General features: G+C 42.0%; 3 protein-coding genes across 4 annotated transcripts in view; 2 read left to right on the top strand and 1 right to left on the bottom strand.

Annotated features, from left to right (window-relative positions):
- Window positions 1-5,609, bottom strand: part of LOC111980590 (splicing factor U2AF 65 kDa subunit) — a 6,158-nt gene extending 549 nt beyond the window's left edge. Inside the window, exons 1-10 of the mRNA XM_024011403.2 lie at window positions 5,287-5,609; window positions 4,368-4,542; window positions 4,131-4,234; window positions 3,812-3,963; window positions 3,569-3,685; window positions 3,320-3,458; window positions 3,118-3,197; window positions 387-509; window positions 180-266; window positions 1-75 (exon numbers count right to left, since the gene is read on the bottom strand). Of these exons, the coding sequence (XP_023867171.2) occupies window positions 1-75; window positions 180-266; window positions 387-509; window positions 3,118-3,197; window positions 3,320-3,458; window positions 3,569-3,685; window positions 3,812-3,963; window positions 4,131-4,234; window positions 4,368-4,542; window positions 5,287-5,335 (1,101 nt within the window). The 5' untranslated portion in view covers window positions 5,336-5,609. The remainder of the gene's footprint in view (window positions 76-179; window positions 267-386; window positions 510-3,117; window positions 3,198-3,319; window positions 3,459-3,568; window positions 3,686-3,811; window positions 3,964-4,130; window positions 4,235-4,367; window positions 4,543-5,286) is intronic.
- Window positions 5,610-6,527: 918 nt separating this feature from the next.
- On the top strand, window positions 6,528-10,880 carry LOC111980589 (dehydrogenase/reductase SDR family member 7C-B). Of its 2 annotated transcripts, XM_024011401.2 has the most exons (8): window positions 6,529-6,618; window positions 8,537-8,578; window positions 8,903-9,059; window positions 9,185-9,297; window positions 9,494-9,704; window positions 9,789-9,881; window positions 10,046-10,192; window positions 10,282-10,880. In XM_024011401.2, the coding sequence occupies exons 2-8, from the start codon at window positions 8,558-8,560 to the stop codon at window positions 10,512-10,514; spliced, it is 975 nt and encodes a 324-aa protein (XP_023867169.1). In that variant the 5' UTR covers window positions 6,529-6,618; window positions 8,537-8,557; the 3' UTR covers window positions 10,515-10,880. The 2 variants fall into 2 exon arrangements, with proteins under 2 accessions (XP_023867170.1, XP_023867169.1); XM_024011402.2 differs by lacking the exon at window positions 8,537-8,578 and having other exon boundaries at window positions 6,528-6,618.
- A 206-nt stretch (window positions 10,881-11,086) lies between these two features.
- Window positions 11,087-14,229, top strand: LOC111980588 (protein NATD1-like). Its single transcript, XM_070449677.1, has 3 exons — window positions 11,087-11,306; window positions 11,475-11,593; window positions 13,662-14,229. Exons 1-3 carry the CDS (start codon window positions 11,135-11,137, stop codon window positions 13,776-13,778), a joined length of 408 nt encoding a protein of 135 aa, XP_070305778.1. The 5' UTR covers window positions 11,087-11,134; the 3' UTR covers window positions 13,779-14,229.
- Window positions 14,230-16,488: the final 2,259 nt, after the last annotated feature.

Here is a 16,488-nt window from a genome sequence, read left to right as displayed (position 1 = left end):
CGTGGGCAGCCCAGAGTTCTGAAGTCCCTGCAGCCCAGGCACCTGCAGCGTCACCGGGGTCTCGATGATGGCAGACTAGGTGGGAGGAAGGAAAACAGGCCAGACAGACGACACACTTAGACTGCTGGTACTCACATTTGTTTCTTGCAATTCAAAATGCACAAGGYAACTGCYCTCACCGGATTGGRGTTTTTGGCCCCCACACTTGCTCTCTGGACGATGAGCTTTTTGTCACCCAGTTGCATGCCATTGAGCCCAGCCACCGCCTGACAAACATACACAGAAACTTTTCAAATATGGAATAGAACCTTAAAAACAAGATTGATTTGACACCAAAAAATTATAAACCATAACCATGAGAAAGCATAGCWTTTGCTCATCCGTACCTGATCAGTCGCACTGATGTCAACATATTCACAAAAGGCATAACCTTTGGATAGTGACGTGGCACTGTCCTTGACAAGGTTGAAAGCTTTGAGTGGTCCGAATGATGTCAAGAGCTCCTTCACCTGCATCAGAGATAAAGACAAGCAGAGGCATAAGCAGGGTAATATGAATCCATCACATATTCTACTGAATGAATTCTAAGCCTCCATTTAATAGTCATGAGGAGAGAAATCATACCAAGGTGAATGGCCTGGAGAAGTGCAATAAATGACATGGTCAAAGAAAACAAAATATTTGTATCTTGTATTAAAAAAATAAGAATAATTGTAGAACGTTTATCAGTTTCAGTGTGATGAGATTAAGATTGCTTAATTACGAAGCAAATCAATTGTTTGTTAATAATTTGTTAATAATTTGTATATGCATACAACGGCTGATGTTTTACAGACGAACTCTATTTAAGTATGACATATACTAAATCCACAATAATCCAGGGAAACTATATATGAGATTTTTGAAAGAGCCCTGAATGACTGATTTTCTGTATGACAAAACATTAACAGGTACAGATAGACAGAACTGGATTAACAAACTTTGTGTAATGTATTTCATCTTATTCATATTTTACCAGAAATTCATTTACTTAACAATAATATAAAGTTATTAAACAGTAATAACACAAGTTGTGCTGAAAATTGTGCACTGACTATAAAATCCAATACTTATATTTGTTTACTACTTCACTTGAGCTATGAAAATGATGAACCCATCATCAAAGTAAACTGATTGGCTGTCACTTCATCTACAAAATGCACTTGTTTCATGACAGTACATCATGTTAACACAGTCTTCACTTTATTTTTAAGGCTGAGAACCACCCCAAAACCTAACATTAATCGGGTATCTGTTTATTTTGTCCCACCCCTAACTAATTTAGTCCTTAACGCGTTTCAAAAGAGTGATGGGAGAGAGAGAAAGAGTAGCCAGGAAGGGAACCTGCTGGCTAGGAGTGTATCCGTGGGAGGAACGGAATGTCTTACTTGCCTTGTGTTACATGTTGGCATGGCAGCAGTAGATCAGTACTACTGAACAAATTATGAGCGCAGACTTAACGATCTTACAGGCCCCTAGCTGGGYACAAAGTGGGGGAACAAAAATGAAAGAGCTGTGAGTATCAAAGCAGTAGCAGTGACTGCAAGAGTAAAAAAGAATAAGGAAATAAACACCAGGGTACAATCAGGGTACTGTTTAGAAAGAAATCAGGAGGAATGGAAAGTTAGAATCCAATTCATTTAGTGCACAACAACATTGCAGAACTATGCCGGTTCCCAATCTCTCTGGAACTTGGAGTGAAGATGTAGCACAGTCAGGGCTTCATATGTTTGGTGTGAGGAATCATGGAATACGGTTGTTGGCAACCATTTGACTTAACCAGGAATTTTACTCAAGCCTGCATATTGTGATATCTAGGACATGTTACCTCGCTGCATCTTATGAACTGGACTTTGCTTACCTTTGTCAAATAAGCATGGTTAAAATGAGAAATTAGCATACAGCTGAACAGTTATACTTTTCACTCACGGGAGTAGTGATAATCAAGCCTATTAACCCACCCATTCATATACTTATAGCTCCTGCTAGCAGATGGTCACGCATTTATCCCATTCAACAGTATGTTTTCATGGGACCTTTAGTGACTATAAACTACTTATCTGATAGAGATACTATTGTTATCTCTGAAATCAAGTGAACAAGATTGAAACTGGGTTGATGATTATGCATAAATAATGTGTAAATATTAATTCACAATTTAGTTCAGGTCATGAAATCACTAGCTGAGTTTTTATTCAAACATATTAGAGCGATTCATGGTGTGAAAAATAATGTGTTCACATTAACTAATGCTAATGAATAATGCTAATGAAATGTAATCTCATGATTGCTAACAGAAGTGTAACAACAAACTGCATAAAAGGAGGAGTTACTGGCATCTTCACAAATATCAGACATAAATACTACATTCATATTTTGATTTCCATACAACACTGGCCAAATTGTAGACACAATGAAAACAGAACCTGAAAAAATATGAATTTTAAGAAAATTGTAATTCAATTATTCAATGTTTTTCAAACAGCAACTTCTCCTTTGGGTAGGGTGTACATTGTGCTTTMCACAAAAGCACTCTCACACCTGCAGGGTGTGACTGAAGCAAATGCTGTCAGTGCTGAATGTGTTAGTTCTTATAAGCATCTCTACACTACTAAACGCCTGCCATGGACTTAGGGCGAGGGAAAAAGCGTCAGCTACAGTTAAGTTCATACTGTCTACTTTAGGCCAAATGTTATTCCCATTGTTACTCCCTAGTATGTTTTATTCACGTGTGCCTATAAGCTTTATCTCAACCAGTGGAGGCTGCTGAGGGGAGAACAGCTCATAATAATTGCCGGAAAGGAGCAAATGGAATGGCATCAAACACCTGGATACCATTCCACTGATTCCGCTCCAGTCATTACCACAAGCCCGTTCTCCCCAATTACGGTGCCACCAACCTCCTGTGGCCTCAACATGGTTGTAAGTGTAAAGGACAAAGGTCAGTTCTCCCTCACCCAACCAGAACAGAATACTGTAAGTCTGTCACTTCAGTGACCAGTTCAAGAAAGTAATACAAATGAAAAGGGTAAGGTATGCTTGTGTTGTCAATGTGAAATGTCTGTTTGAGTGAAGTACCTGATCATCATTGAGATAGTTGGGTAGGCCTCCAATAAACAGTTTATGTGGGGAGTCTGGTACCACTGTGGACACGACACCTACAGAGACAAAAACAACAATAAACACATTCAACTGCAATATACCTGTACTGTAGCTGACATCTACTGGTGCTATGAATGTGAACTACATAACTAAGAAATCATGTTGCCACTGTACAAACCTGGGACATGAAAAGCAGGTTGCTCTGAAATGCCAGGTAGGGGCCGGTAGTCATGTGGTCGTCTTATCTTCAACGATTGACCTTGGAAAATTATTCCATCGAAAGCCATGGCCTGTGTGGTCTCATCGACAGACCGGAACTGGAGAGGAAGTTGCCAAACAGGGAGTTAGACAGTTTAAGTAAGTTATGAAAGGCAACTAATGTTACACACCAACATATACAGAAGAGAGAGAACACAAGGCAACCTACCTCTAGGAATGCAAAGTTTTTATCCTGATTTATCTGCACAGCAAGCACAGGGATGCTAGGGGCTTGCGATAGGCCTGCAAGCCTCATTTGGGCATTGAAGAATTCTGCCATGGACTCCTAAAAACAGAAATAAATAATGGAAAAAATAACAGCTGAAACCCATACAGTAACTGCAAAAATACCTTGAAATACAATGTTGTCACTTCAATGTGCAAGACAACGTAAGTCCTCTGGGAAGTTTACCTCTGTCACACCAAAGGGAATATTGCCAACATAGAGACGTCGAGCCTGCCTAGTCATCTGACTGCCAACTAWGGGCACTTGGGTGGGTGTTACTGCCAACCCACTCGTGMCAGATGATGCCAYCAGGGCTATTMTGGGMATCTGCCCAGCCGCTGAAGGGAAAAGTAGAGAGTAAGAGAAACTTCACACAACCTTAGTAACTGGCACTGTTCTTGACAATTAATTCTTACATGTATGAATTTAACAGGAAATAAATAAAACAGGGGAACATTACACTGGGATTTAGCCACTTAACAGGCAAAGAAAAGCTGACAGATACCTTGCATAGCTTTGTACTGCAATGGTGTGATGTGTTCAAAGCCAGGGGGAGGCACATCCCAGTATCTGCAGGTCCTTTTCCTCCTTGTTCTTCGTGGAGAATAGCTGAGTAAACAGAATACATGTTGGCTCATTGTTGGCAAAGGTAACACTGAAAAGGCAATACCTTAGTATACCTGACATGCTGCTTTCTGTCAMTGAGTGGCTCCAYGTACTGTACCAGGGGCTAAATACTCACCTGTGCTTCTTGTGATCCCGCGAGGTGCTCCTCTGCTCCCGGCTCTTCCTGTCTCTACTGCGGCTTCGCTTCTCTCGGCTCCGGTTGCCACGGTCTTTGCTCCAGCTGCGATGTTTCTCACTGRGGCTCTGAYACCCACTGCCGCTCRTCTTCTTGCGTCTCTCCTTCTCTCTCTCTATGTAGGCGGGAAGAGAAAGGATGGAACATAAGCCAAGCTTTTGGTAGCTATATACAATCATGTTTCAGCATRATTAAGCACAATGGGTCACTATAATACACCTGACATACCTAACATGCAGAGAGGGGTTGTAATAAGCTAGTATGAACTCTTGAATAAACTTAATTTGATCGGGGTAAAATACACAGAAGCTGCTTCCAGRTATGTGAATAGATTTGACAGAAATMAGTTCATAACATTCCAGTGGGATGCTTATTATGGACCAAGATATAGCTAACCTACCTGCAAGCTGACCAAGCAAACGAAATTGATCAGTCAGTCTGGGATAGCTAGCTTGATTATCTTGGTAACTAGCTAGCTAACTKTAGCTGGCTAGTGCAATAGATCAGTGAGTGCATCTAGATATCTGGTGCAGCTATAGTTAGCTAGTTAACTAACTATCAATTTAGCTAGGTAACGTTAGATAAGCTAATTAACTCGAACTATAGCCATGCCATGTTTGCTAATCAATAAATTAAGTGGCTAGTGGTTAAATTAGCTAGCTAGTTAAATAAGCTACATCTGCATACAGCAGGACTAGCTCTTCTAGCAAAGCTATCTAGCTAACTTGACAACTAGCCACATAACCACAGCAATGCATGCTAGTTAGCTAGCTAATGTTAGTTAGCTATCTAAAAGCTAGATAGCTAGATCCATTGCAACACATCCAAAATTGAAGGCTGAAATATAATGGGAAATCACCCTGTCGGTTCTCGCTCAGCTGTTTTTCGAATTCCTCAAAATCAGCCATGATTAATGCAATATTTGAAACCGATGCTATTCTGTATCTGCCTGACTGCCTTGACGGATCAGACTTGGCTGTCCAGAGTCCAGCTAGCTGGAATTGCACAGTACTGTAGTAGACGGCTCCATGGATTTTTCCAGTCGTCCAGGCAAACTGCTTGCGCTACCCATTCCACAGAATGATAGAACATAGCTACACAGTAGCAACCCAGATGAGAGAGTAGCCAAACATTCCAAGAGTGTGCAGATCGGGGAATATCATAGAAACGACGCGCAAGGGGAGCYTTCAAGAACAATCACACTTTGTATTTAGAGCAATCACACTTTGTAGAGTTTTAGTCAATCCTGTAATCGTAATCAATATGAGAAACTGAATGCCACGTGAGGATTAATTAGTAAAAAGATGAGAAGATAGCAACATGTTTTCTCTACAACACTTATAATAAAGTTTATTTGATACAGGTTGGAGATGGAGACATTGGGTCAACATTTGGCATGGAATAAGACAGCTCAAAGAAGCTGTGAAGCTGACAAAACAGTGCATGTGTGTGTATGTGTGTGTGTGTGCAGGGCTGGACTGCACATCTGGGGCCGATGTGCCATGAGACTTAGAGAAAATCTTGCGGTTTTAAAGCATTTTCTTTACTATTCTATATATTTTGCCATGGCTAATGACATGTTAATTTGCTATCGGGGGCCCTCAACCGATGTGTTCATAATATGCTATCTGGTGGGCCTGACCTCCAGGCTGCTCTCAACACCCCAAAATAAAATAATAATATTAACTTTTCTTTTGGGGGGAGGGGAGGGTTGGAGTCCCCTGGAGGTCCGGGCCCCATGGCACGTGCCCTGCGTACCCGTTCGGTAAGCCGGCCCTTTGTGTGTATGTGTCTGTCTTTCTGTCTGTGTGTGTAGGCTATGCATGTTCACTGGTACGTCTGTGTGAGTGTGTGTGATTCCTTGCTTTGTGGTGCACTAAATGAAAACAGAGCTAAATAGAGCAAGGCCTTAGCAATGGGACACCAACTCCCCCACGACCTCTGCCTCCTGCAGGTGTGAGCTGCCTTGCCATGCTAAACATAACATGTATACAACATGCATGGAAAATGACTGACTCAGCTGTGCGCTATTAAAAGAGCTCAAATCCCAAAGTATTGCTGGGGGGGTGGGGACTGCTGGTCAGAGCTACACTCTGAATGGGCTGGGGCTGGGAACATTGCCCCAAATGAGAAGACCTAACCAGGAATACTAGCAGACATTTTTCCACCAGAGGTCTAGCCAACCCAAACCGTAAGTGGCAGTTGTGTGAATGATATCAAACCATACTATAGGTGTGAAATGGAGACAGTCAGCCAATGACACCCGGCCAGGACAGTATTTGCACGTTTTGTGTTGAGACACAGGGAAACTTGTTACTGTAACTGTATAGTTCCATGTTCTGATTTCATTGTAGTTGTGTAGGGATGGCAGGATAACATCTATGATTACGGTCTTTAGTTTTTTTTCACATTGTATCTTTATCGCATTTGTTTCATTCATGTTATTCTTGGATCTATTAAGTTTATCTTGGAGTTGTGCGGATGTTACCGTAAAGCTTTCGAAAATAACGTTGCTATAGTACTTTTAGGTCAGGGTATATTTGGAGCCTCCCTTTGGACAGACACACACTGTACAGTACATGGTAAACTGTGGCTTAAGTGCTATTACAACACCCAGTAGAACAAATACTGTGGACCAATCACACTTAAACTGTAATGGGACAAACTGGGACTGTTGTGGGTGGTTATTGCAAAGATATAGTAATCTGAGGAGAGAAAGTTACTGTAAAGTGACTGTATCTTATACTGTATGAATGTACTATGAAATGTTGAGTCACCTTGACTGTCTGACATATTCGGTATGCTTCACATTGACACTGTCCTAACTGAAGATGGGTTTCACTTTGCCCTTTGTGATAATTTGAGGTCATGTATCAAGGAGTATGTTTAGCTCCTTCTGATGAAACAACCAGACAGCATTTAGTAGAGTGATCATAAGCTCTATCTTTAAACTTGCTCTGTCACTACAGTACATGGTCAATATCTGTCTCTTCTGTTTCCATTTCAGAGTTATAAGAGTAACTAAAGGCTTAAAGGCCCAGTGCATTCAAAAATGTGATTGTTCTGTGTTTTATATATATTTCCACACTATGAGGTTTGAATAATACTGTAAAATTGTAAACATGATGATAACGCCCTTTAAGTGTAAGAGCTGTTTGAAAAGACCACCTGAAAAATCAGCCTGTTTTGGTGGGATGGAGTTGTGGCCTGCCTGGTGACATCACCAGTTGGTAAATTAGTTAATAGACCAATAAGAAAGAGAGCTCCAACACTCTCAGCCAATAACAGCTAGTTTTCAGTTTTCTCCTCCAAATCTGATCACTCCCAGACAGTCCTAGCTAAATTCTTATTTGATAAATTGCCCTTTTCTAAAGGCATTTTTTCTTATTATTTTTGACCATTTTAATTGAAAACAATCACAGTNCCTAACTGAAGATGGGTTTCACTTTGCCCTTTGTGATAATTTGAGGTCATGTATCAAGGAGTATGTTTAGCTCCTTCTGATGAAACAACCAGACAGCATTTAGTAGAGTGATCATAAGCTCTATCTTTAAACTTGCTCTGTCACTACAGTACATGGTCAATATCTGTCTCTTCTGTTTCCATTTCAGAGTTATAAGAGTAACTAAAGGCTTAAAGGCCCAGTGCATTCAAAAATGTGATTGTTCTGTGTTTTATATATATTTCCACACTATGAGGTTTGAATAATACTGTAAAATTGTAAACATGATGATAACGCCCTTTAAGTGTAAGAGCTGTTTGAAAAGACCACCTGAAAAATCWGCCTGTTTTGGTGGGATGGAGTTGTGGCCTGCCTGGTGACATCACCAGTTGGTAAATTAGTTAATAGACCAATAAGAAAGAGAGCTCCAACACTCTCAGCCAATAACAGCTAGTTTTCAGTTTTCTCCTCCAAATCTGATCACTCCCAGACAGTCCTAGCTAAATTCTTATTTGATAAATTGCCCTTTTCTAAAGGCATTTTTTCTTKTTATTTTTGACCATTTTAATTGAAAACAATCACAGTAAGGTACTAATTGTTGCCCGGAAATGATTTGATATTGAGATCAAAACATCTGCATTGGACCTTTAACGGTTGTCTTTAACAGGGTCTTTTGGATACCAAAATCATGGACCCGGAATATCTGTTGGTATGAAATACATTTTTGAGAATGTTCAATATTCTCACTTTGATTATATAATCACCCATAGAATTTGAATTGAATTCTTATTCTATGTATCACTTCTCATCCATTAGTCAATCCATTGATTATTGATTCATCTTGAACATGCTTTCATCATATCATATAATGGACTGTAGACCAACGTGTATTTCTATAAGAATGCACTGCATACTTCTGAACAATACATTTACTGCCTGTATTTTTAATTCAAAACTATCAAGTTTTCTCACTGAACACTAAAACATGGCACTATATGCTACTGAAAATTATATTCCCATTGGTCTTTTCCAGAGTATGGACCCAGCTGCAATTCTGCTGGTGCCTGTTGTGGTGGTGGTAACAGCAGTGGTTATTTTCCTGCACAGTCTGGTGCTCAAGTTCTTGTCCACAGCAACGGTACGCAACAAGGTGGTCGTGATAACAGATGCCTTAACAGGACTGGGAAAGGGTAAATCCTTTGTTTTGATTTTGAAAAACAAAGSTCAGATATGAAGTGCACGTAGAAAACTGTTACATTACATTGTTACTAAAACAGTATTCTGTCTGTAAACGTATTAATCCAAACCTTTGCAGAATGTGCAAAGTTGTTTCACGAGGGAGGAGCTAGAGTCATCCTTTGCGGAAAAACTTGGGAAAAACTTGAAGGTTTTGCTGATAACCTGACTAGCGCTGCAGACCCTAAATTAGTAAGTATGTCATAAATCTTAAACTCAACAGAGCAATTATATGGTCTTTATATGCCTGATACAAAGTTCAGTTTTATTAGCATTTATATGAATATGCATAAATTGTAAAGTGATCATGAATATCCTAAAGATTAATAACTATATATTACGATAATTTGGTCCTGCATCATTGTGAAATCCTCTTTCCCTTTCCTAGACCTTCCCTCCTAAACTTGTGCTGGTGGATTTCGGTGACATGAACAGCATGCCAGATYTGATCGCAGAGACGKTGGAGTGTTATGGRTGTGTGGATGTGCTCATTCTCAAKAGCAGCCTTAAAGTCAAGGCCCCAGTACAGAGCACATCACTGAAGATGGACAAGCTAGTTATGGACAATAACTACTTTGGCCCTATCACAGTGGCTAAGGGTACTATATCACAACAGAGCARAATTGAACTCAGTTAAAAGGAATTTGAGTTTGAGAGTTGTGTTACATTGGTRCRTTCRGCAGGTTTTCTGCCATCCATGATGTCGAGGAGGACTGGCCATGTGATTCTGGTCAACAGCATCCAGGGCAAGCTGGCTATGCCTTTCCGTGCCACTTGTGAGTTCAGTCATTTTCATACCGACAGTAGGRCTACTTCTGAATGTAGTTTGARGAAGTTTGAATMAACAGGTATTCAGATGTACAGTATGAGTTCCCTCAATAATGAAACAATTGTATGAGCGGGAGATCAGGGTCTGAATTTGGCTTCTGCTGGGTTTCAGATGCTGCCTCTAAGCATGCAGTCCAAGCCTTCTTTGACTGTCTGCGGGCTGAGGTCCAGGAGTATGGCATCTCTGTCAGCACTGTCAACCACACCTTCATCCTCTCCCCTCCACCTGGGGAAAAGACCAAGAAGTCCATCTGGTCAAGTAAGCTGCTGTCTCAGTTGATGATCTTAAAACTGTGTGTTGTGTTGGTCTGACTACTCTAACCAACCTTATCCCGCCCRCCCTCCCAGTCTTCTCCAAACAGAAGGTTATGGGCATCACACCAGCAGAGGCTGCCAATGAGATCCTGAAGATTCTGAACAGCAAGAAGAGAGAGGTGGTCATGGCTCACTCCCTCCCCAAGATGGCCATCTATGCCAGATCCCTTTTCCCAAATGTATTTTTTGCTGTGATGGCTGCAGGGGTGAATAATGCTGCAGGAGTGAATAATATTGCAGCTTTAGCAGACTCAGAGGAGCTGTAGTCAACATAGCATTGGATTGGCACTGGATTCTGGATACACACCACATAGAACTGGGGATAAGATGATGTGTTGTGCCAACAATTATTACTGTCAAATATGGAGGACCAGCTGAGACCGGAATGAAAAGAGTAGAAGACAAAACGATTATTGAAATGTTAGAATGTTTTCAATGCTGTATGGACACAGGTGACTGAAAAAGAAGTTGTAAAAATATTTACTTGGAAACTAAAATAACTTGGGTATCTCATAAGGTACACAACTTGCTTCAGTAGAACTGTCATATAGCAGAAATGAGGGAAACTGTTGTTTGTGTTATTGGGAACCGTATATTTGGCCTACTGAACCTAGAAATAAACCTTGTTTTGACCTCTGTCTCCTTGTCTTTACCTTTCATAATATATGTAACATTGGTAAAGAGACCACTTTGTAGCCTACAGATGGAATTGAAGACTCATAATTGTATTTTGTGACAGAGGTTGATGGTCATTTAATTACAATCTCAACTCATTATAGTCATGAAGTAACTATTTTACGCTGGCTAGTGGGCATCAATGGAATTGCATTGGGAAAGACTGCGCACAGCCACGGGCGACAACTGACTCTTGAACAAGAAAATCGATATGGCTTTACGAAAATTGATTTTTCGCGTCTATGCATTGAACAGCACATCTCATTCTGTAAAGGTTTTGAATACTCATATGTCTGCCTTTAGTGTATTGAGTACTAACACCGACTTGAGAGTGAAACATGACCGACACAACCTCTGCTTTTCTATCAACCTGGACGGCGAAGGTGASCGTGAAACAGAGCAGGGATTGCCATTTACAACCAGAGGGTTATAGTAACTCGAGGCCGGTGTTCATGCATGGCCCACTTGGGAACGTTCCTAGTTAGGATCGCATGACTGTGGGGAATATAATATGTTACAAATATAAATAACATTTTACTCTCTTGGCACAGGACATCAGGATAGCGCGGTTCTGCGCTACAAATTTACGAGCAAGAAGGAGGTAGATCTACTGTCAACTTATGTACCCGAGTCTTTCAGGGGCAAAGGTGTTGCAGCTCTCCTGTCAAAGGTAAACTGTCATGACTATGGAATCCCATTTCCGCCACCCCCAAAAAATGTAAAGGCCCAGTGAAGTCAAAAACGTGTTTTAATGTGTTTTATATGTATTTCATCACAGGTTTGAATAATACTGTGAAATTGTGAAAATTATGATAATGCCCTTTTAGTGTAAGAACAGTTTGAAATGTCATTCTGTTTTGGTGGGATGGAGTTTTGGCCTGCCTGGTGACATCAACAGGCGGTAAATTAGTTAATAGTCCAATTAAATATTGTTCCAAACTACTCTGCCAATAGCAACTCGTTTTCAGTTTTTCCCTCCCTACTCAGACCACTCCCAGACAGTCCTAGCAAAATTATTGCTTGAGCAATTGCTCTTTGCTATTTGAAATCAATTTTGAAAACAATCACTGTAAGGTACTTAATTTTGAGATACGTAAGTCAACATTTTGAGATACTTTTTTCTAACCTTTATTTAACTAGGCAAGTCAATTAATAACAAATTCTTATTTACAATAACGGCCTACCAAGAGGCAAAAGGCCTCCTGTGGGGATGGGGCCCAACTTGTTTAAATGTAGGACAAAACACACATCACGACAAAAGAGACACCACAACACTACATAAAGAGAGACATAAGACAACAACATAAAATGGCAGGAACATGACAAATCATGGTAGCAGCACAACATGACAACAACACAACATGGCAGCAGCACAATATGGTAGCAGCACAAACATGGTACAAACATTGTTAAGCACAGACAACAGCACGAAGGGCAAAACGGTAGAGACAACAATACATCACGCAAAGTGTCAGTAAGTGTCCATGATTGAGTCTTTGAATCTAGAGATGGAGATAAAACTGTCCAGTTTGAGTGTTTTTTGCAGCTCGTTCCAGTTGCTAGTTGCAGCGAACTGAAAAGAGGAGTGACCCAGGGATGAGTGTGCTTTGGGGACCTTTAACAGAATGTGACTGGCAGAACGGGTGCTGTATGTGGAGGATGATGYTTGCAGTAGGTATCTCAGATAGGGGGGAGTGAGGCCTAAGAGGTTTTTATAAATAAGCATCGTCCAGTGGGTCTTGCGCCGGGTATACAGAGATGGCCAGTTTACAAAGGAGTATAGCGTGCAGTGATGTGTCCTATAAAAGGTTGAGATATTAAGTCCTCGCCCTAGGGAGGACTCCTGGTCCTTTACACAGACACAGAGACAACAACTGTGAGTGGTCAAAAGAGCTAACAGTGCTGAGCTTGCTTTATGCAGGGTTGCATCATGTAGGACTTTGCATCTGCAATTAAAAAGTTATTCACACAACAAACCATCGCTATTGTGTTGATTGATTAATTGCAGTCAATAATTTTGGATTGAAAAGGTCTATGTAGCTTAGCCGCACAAAGTTCGAATATAAATCAAATTTGATCACATTCATATTTTCTATTAACACTAATAAATGGGCCTATATTTAATATATAATTTAGGTTGTAAATACATAGCTTAGGCTATAAATACATGACGTTACTGCTTTGTTTCCCTTGCCCAGAGGGAATCAGAGTGCTTAGGCTTCTCTAGGCTACCTGCAGCTGTGGTTGTTATCAGTAGGCTACYGTTGATCAGTTTGTGCTCAAGTTGACAGATGGAAATCACCACACAATGCTACAAATAAATAAATATGGCGCGGCAGGTAGCCTAGTGGTTAGAGCGTTGGGCCAGTAACCGAAAGGTTGCTGAATCGAATCCCTGAGCTGACAAGATAAAAAATCTGTTGTTCTGCCCCTGAACAAGGCAGTTAACCCAGTGTTCCTAGGCCGTCATTGTAAATAAGAATTTGTTCTTAACTGACTTGCCTAGTTAAATAAAGGTTAAATGTAATATATATATATATATATACTATATGTATGATTTACCATCTCTATATTTTAGATAATATTGACTTTTTTTATGAGGTGGGAATTGGCTTCCATACATGACTCATGATGTCTGTGGTAACAATAAAATAGTTGCATGTTTGGTCCTATTTTTTAATTGCAATATTATTATTATTATTTGTTAATACATTTTAACCATTCTCTCCTCTATTCAGGCTGCCATGGATTTTCTGGTGGAAGAAAACCTCAAGGCCCATATATCTTGTTGGTATATTAAGAAATATGTTGAGGAAACCCCACTTCTTTGTTATAAGGATCTTATTATATTCTGAATAAGCTGCATCCTTGATGAATTGTGGTTGGAAAGAATGGTAATTGTAAAAATACAAAATACTTAAAAATAATATATACAGTACTAGTCAAAAGTTTGGACACACCAACTCATTCAAGGGTTTTTCTTTATTTTTACTATTTTCTACATGGTAGAATAATAGTGAAGAGAATCAAAACTATGAAATAACACATATGGAATCATGTAGTAACCAAAAAAGTGTTAAACAAATCAAAATATATTTTATATTTTATATTCTTCAAGGTAGCCTTGATGACAGCTGACAGAAAATGACAGATGACAGAAACGGAAGTCCACCATTACTTTAAGACATACAGGTCAGTCAATCCGGAAAATGACAAGAACTTTGAAAGTTGTACAGTCGCAAAAACCATCAAGCGCTATGATGAAACTGGCTCTCATGAGGACCACCACAGGAAAGGAAGACCCAGAGTTACCTGCAGAAGATGAGTTCATTAGTTACCAGCCTCAGAAATTGCAGCCCAAATATATGCTTCACATAGTTCAAGTAAAACACACATCTCAACATCAACTGTTCCGAGGAGACTGCATGAATTTGGCCTTCATGGTCAAATTGCTGCAAAGAAACCACTACTAAAGGACACCAATAATAAGAAGAGACTTGCTTCCGCCTAGAAACACGAGCAATGGACATTAGACCGGTGGAAATCTGTCCTTTGGTCTGATGAGTCCAAATGTGAGATTTTTTGTTCCAACCGCCGTGTCTTTTGCGACGCAAAGTACAGATGATCTCTACATGTGTGGTTCCAACTGTGAAGCATGGAGGAGGAGGTGTGATGTGTGGGTGTGCTTTGCTAGTGACACTGTCAGTAATTTATTTAGAATTCAAGGCACACTTAGCCAGCATGGCTACCACAGCATTCTGCAGCGATACGCCATCCCATCTGGTTTGCGCTTAGTGGGATTATCATTTGTTTTTGAACAGGACAATGATACAACACACCTCCAGCCTGTMTAAGGGCTATTTGACCAAGAAGGAGAGTGATGGTGTCACGATCGTGTGGAGGATTGACGGACCAAAACGCAGCATTAGGAAAATAAGCCATCTTCCTTTTTATTAATGAAGAAGGAGAACCAAAAAACAAAACACTATTACAAAACAAACAAACGACCGTGAAGCTATGAACGAGTGCACATACAGGCTACAAACGTATAACATAGACAATTACCCACATCAAACGAAAGCCTATGGCTACCCTAAATATGGCTCCCAATCAGAGACAACAGAAATCAGCTGTTCTAATTGGGAACCCATTCAGGCAACCATAGACTCTCCTAGACAACTACACCAACATAGACACAGCTAGACACATACACTCAACACAAACCCATACACTACACCCAACACCCCCTTTACCATATAACCACCCAAAACCTACAAAACACAAACATTCCCCATGTCACACCCTGACCTAACTAAAATAATAAAGAAAATAAGAATACTAAGGCCAGGGCGTGACATAACCCCCCCTTAAGGTGCGAACTCCGGGCGCACCAGCACACAGTCTTAGGGGAGGTCTGGGTGGGCTTCCTTCCACGGTGGCGCTCCGGCACTGGTCGTGGTCCACCCCACCACAGTCACTAACCGCCTCCGTAGCTTCCTCCAAATGGCCCCCCTCCACATTAACCCACTGAATTAGGGCAGCTCCGGACTAAGGGCAGCTCCGACTAAGGCAGCTCCGGACTAAGGGCAGCTCCGACTAGGGCAGCTCGGACTAAGGGGCAGCTCCGGACTAAGGGCAGCTCCGACTAAGGGGCAGCTCCGGACTAAGGGGCAGCACCAGGATAAGGGGGCAAGGCCAACCAGGATAAGGGCAGCACCAGATAAGGGGCACCAGGATAAGGGCAGCACCAGGATAAGAGGCAGCTCCGGACTGAGGAACGGCAGCTCCGGACTGAGGAACGGCAGCTCCGGACTGAGGAACGGCAGCTCCGGACTGAGGAAACGGCAGCTCCGGACTGAGGAACGGCAGCTCCGGACTGAGGAACGGCAGCTCCGGACTGAGGGACGGCAGCTCCGGACTGGGACGGCCATGGCTGGCTGACGGATCTGGCTGCTCATGCTGGCTGTCGATCTGCTGCTCATGGCTGCTGTCGGACTGGCTGCTCATGGCTGGCTGACGGATCTGGCTGCTCATGGCTGCTGACGGATCTGGCTGCTCATGGCTGGCTGACGGATCTGGCTGCTCATGGCTGGCTGACGGATCTGGCTGCTCATGGCTGGCTGACGGATTGGCTGCTCATGGCTGGCTGACGGATCTGGCTGCTCATGGCTGGCTGACGGATCTGCTGCTCATGGCTGGCTGACGGCTGGCTGCTTATGGCTGGCTGACGGATCTGGCTGCTCATGGCTGGCTGACGGATTGAGTGCTCATGGCTGGCTGACGGATCTGGGCTCATGGCTGGCTGACGGCCTGGCAGATCCTGTCTGGTTGGCGGCTCTGGCAGATCCTTCTGGTTGGCGGCTCTGGCAGATCCTGTCTGTTGGCGGCTCTGGCAGATTCCGTCTGGTTGGCGGCTCTGGCAGATCCTGACTGACGAACGCTCTGGCAGATCCTGTCTGGTTGGCGGCTCTGGCGGATCCTGACTGACGAACGGCTCTAGCGGCTCCTGACTGACGAACGGCTCTAGCGGCTCCTGACTGACGAACGGCTCTGACAGCTCGGGAG

This window comes from Salvelinus sp. IW2-2015, linkage group LG20 (genome assembly GCF_002910315.2).
Source record: "Salvelinus sp. IW2-2015 linkage group LG20, ASM291031v2, whole genome shotgun sequence".
In the NCBI taxonomy this organism is placed as follows: domain Eukaryota; kingdom Metazoa; phylum Chordata; class Actinopteri; order Salmoniformes; family Salmonidae; genus Salvelinus; species Salvelinus sp. IW2-2015.
Note: the sequence above shows the minus strand (reverse complement) of the source record. Positions and strands in the feature narration are given on the sequence as shown.

What these genes read in the sequence shown, in the direction of transcription:
- LOC111980588 (XM_070449677.1), top strand. Translation starts at nt 11,135, where the DNA reads ATGGCTTTACGAAAATTGATTTTTCGCGTCTATGCATTGAACAGCACA. An exon ending in TTGCAGCTCTCCTGTCAAAG is followed by an intron (nt 11,594 to 13,661) that starts GTAAACTGTCAT and finishes TCCTCTATTCAG; the next exon opens with GCTGCCATGGATTTTCTGGT.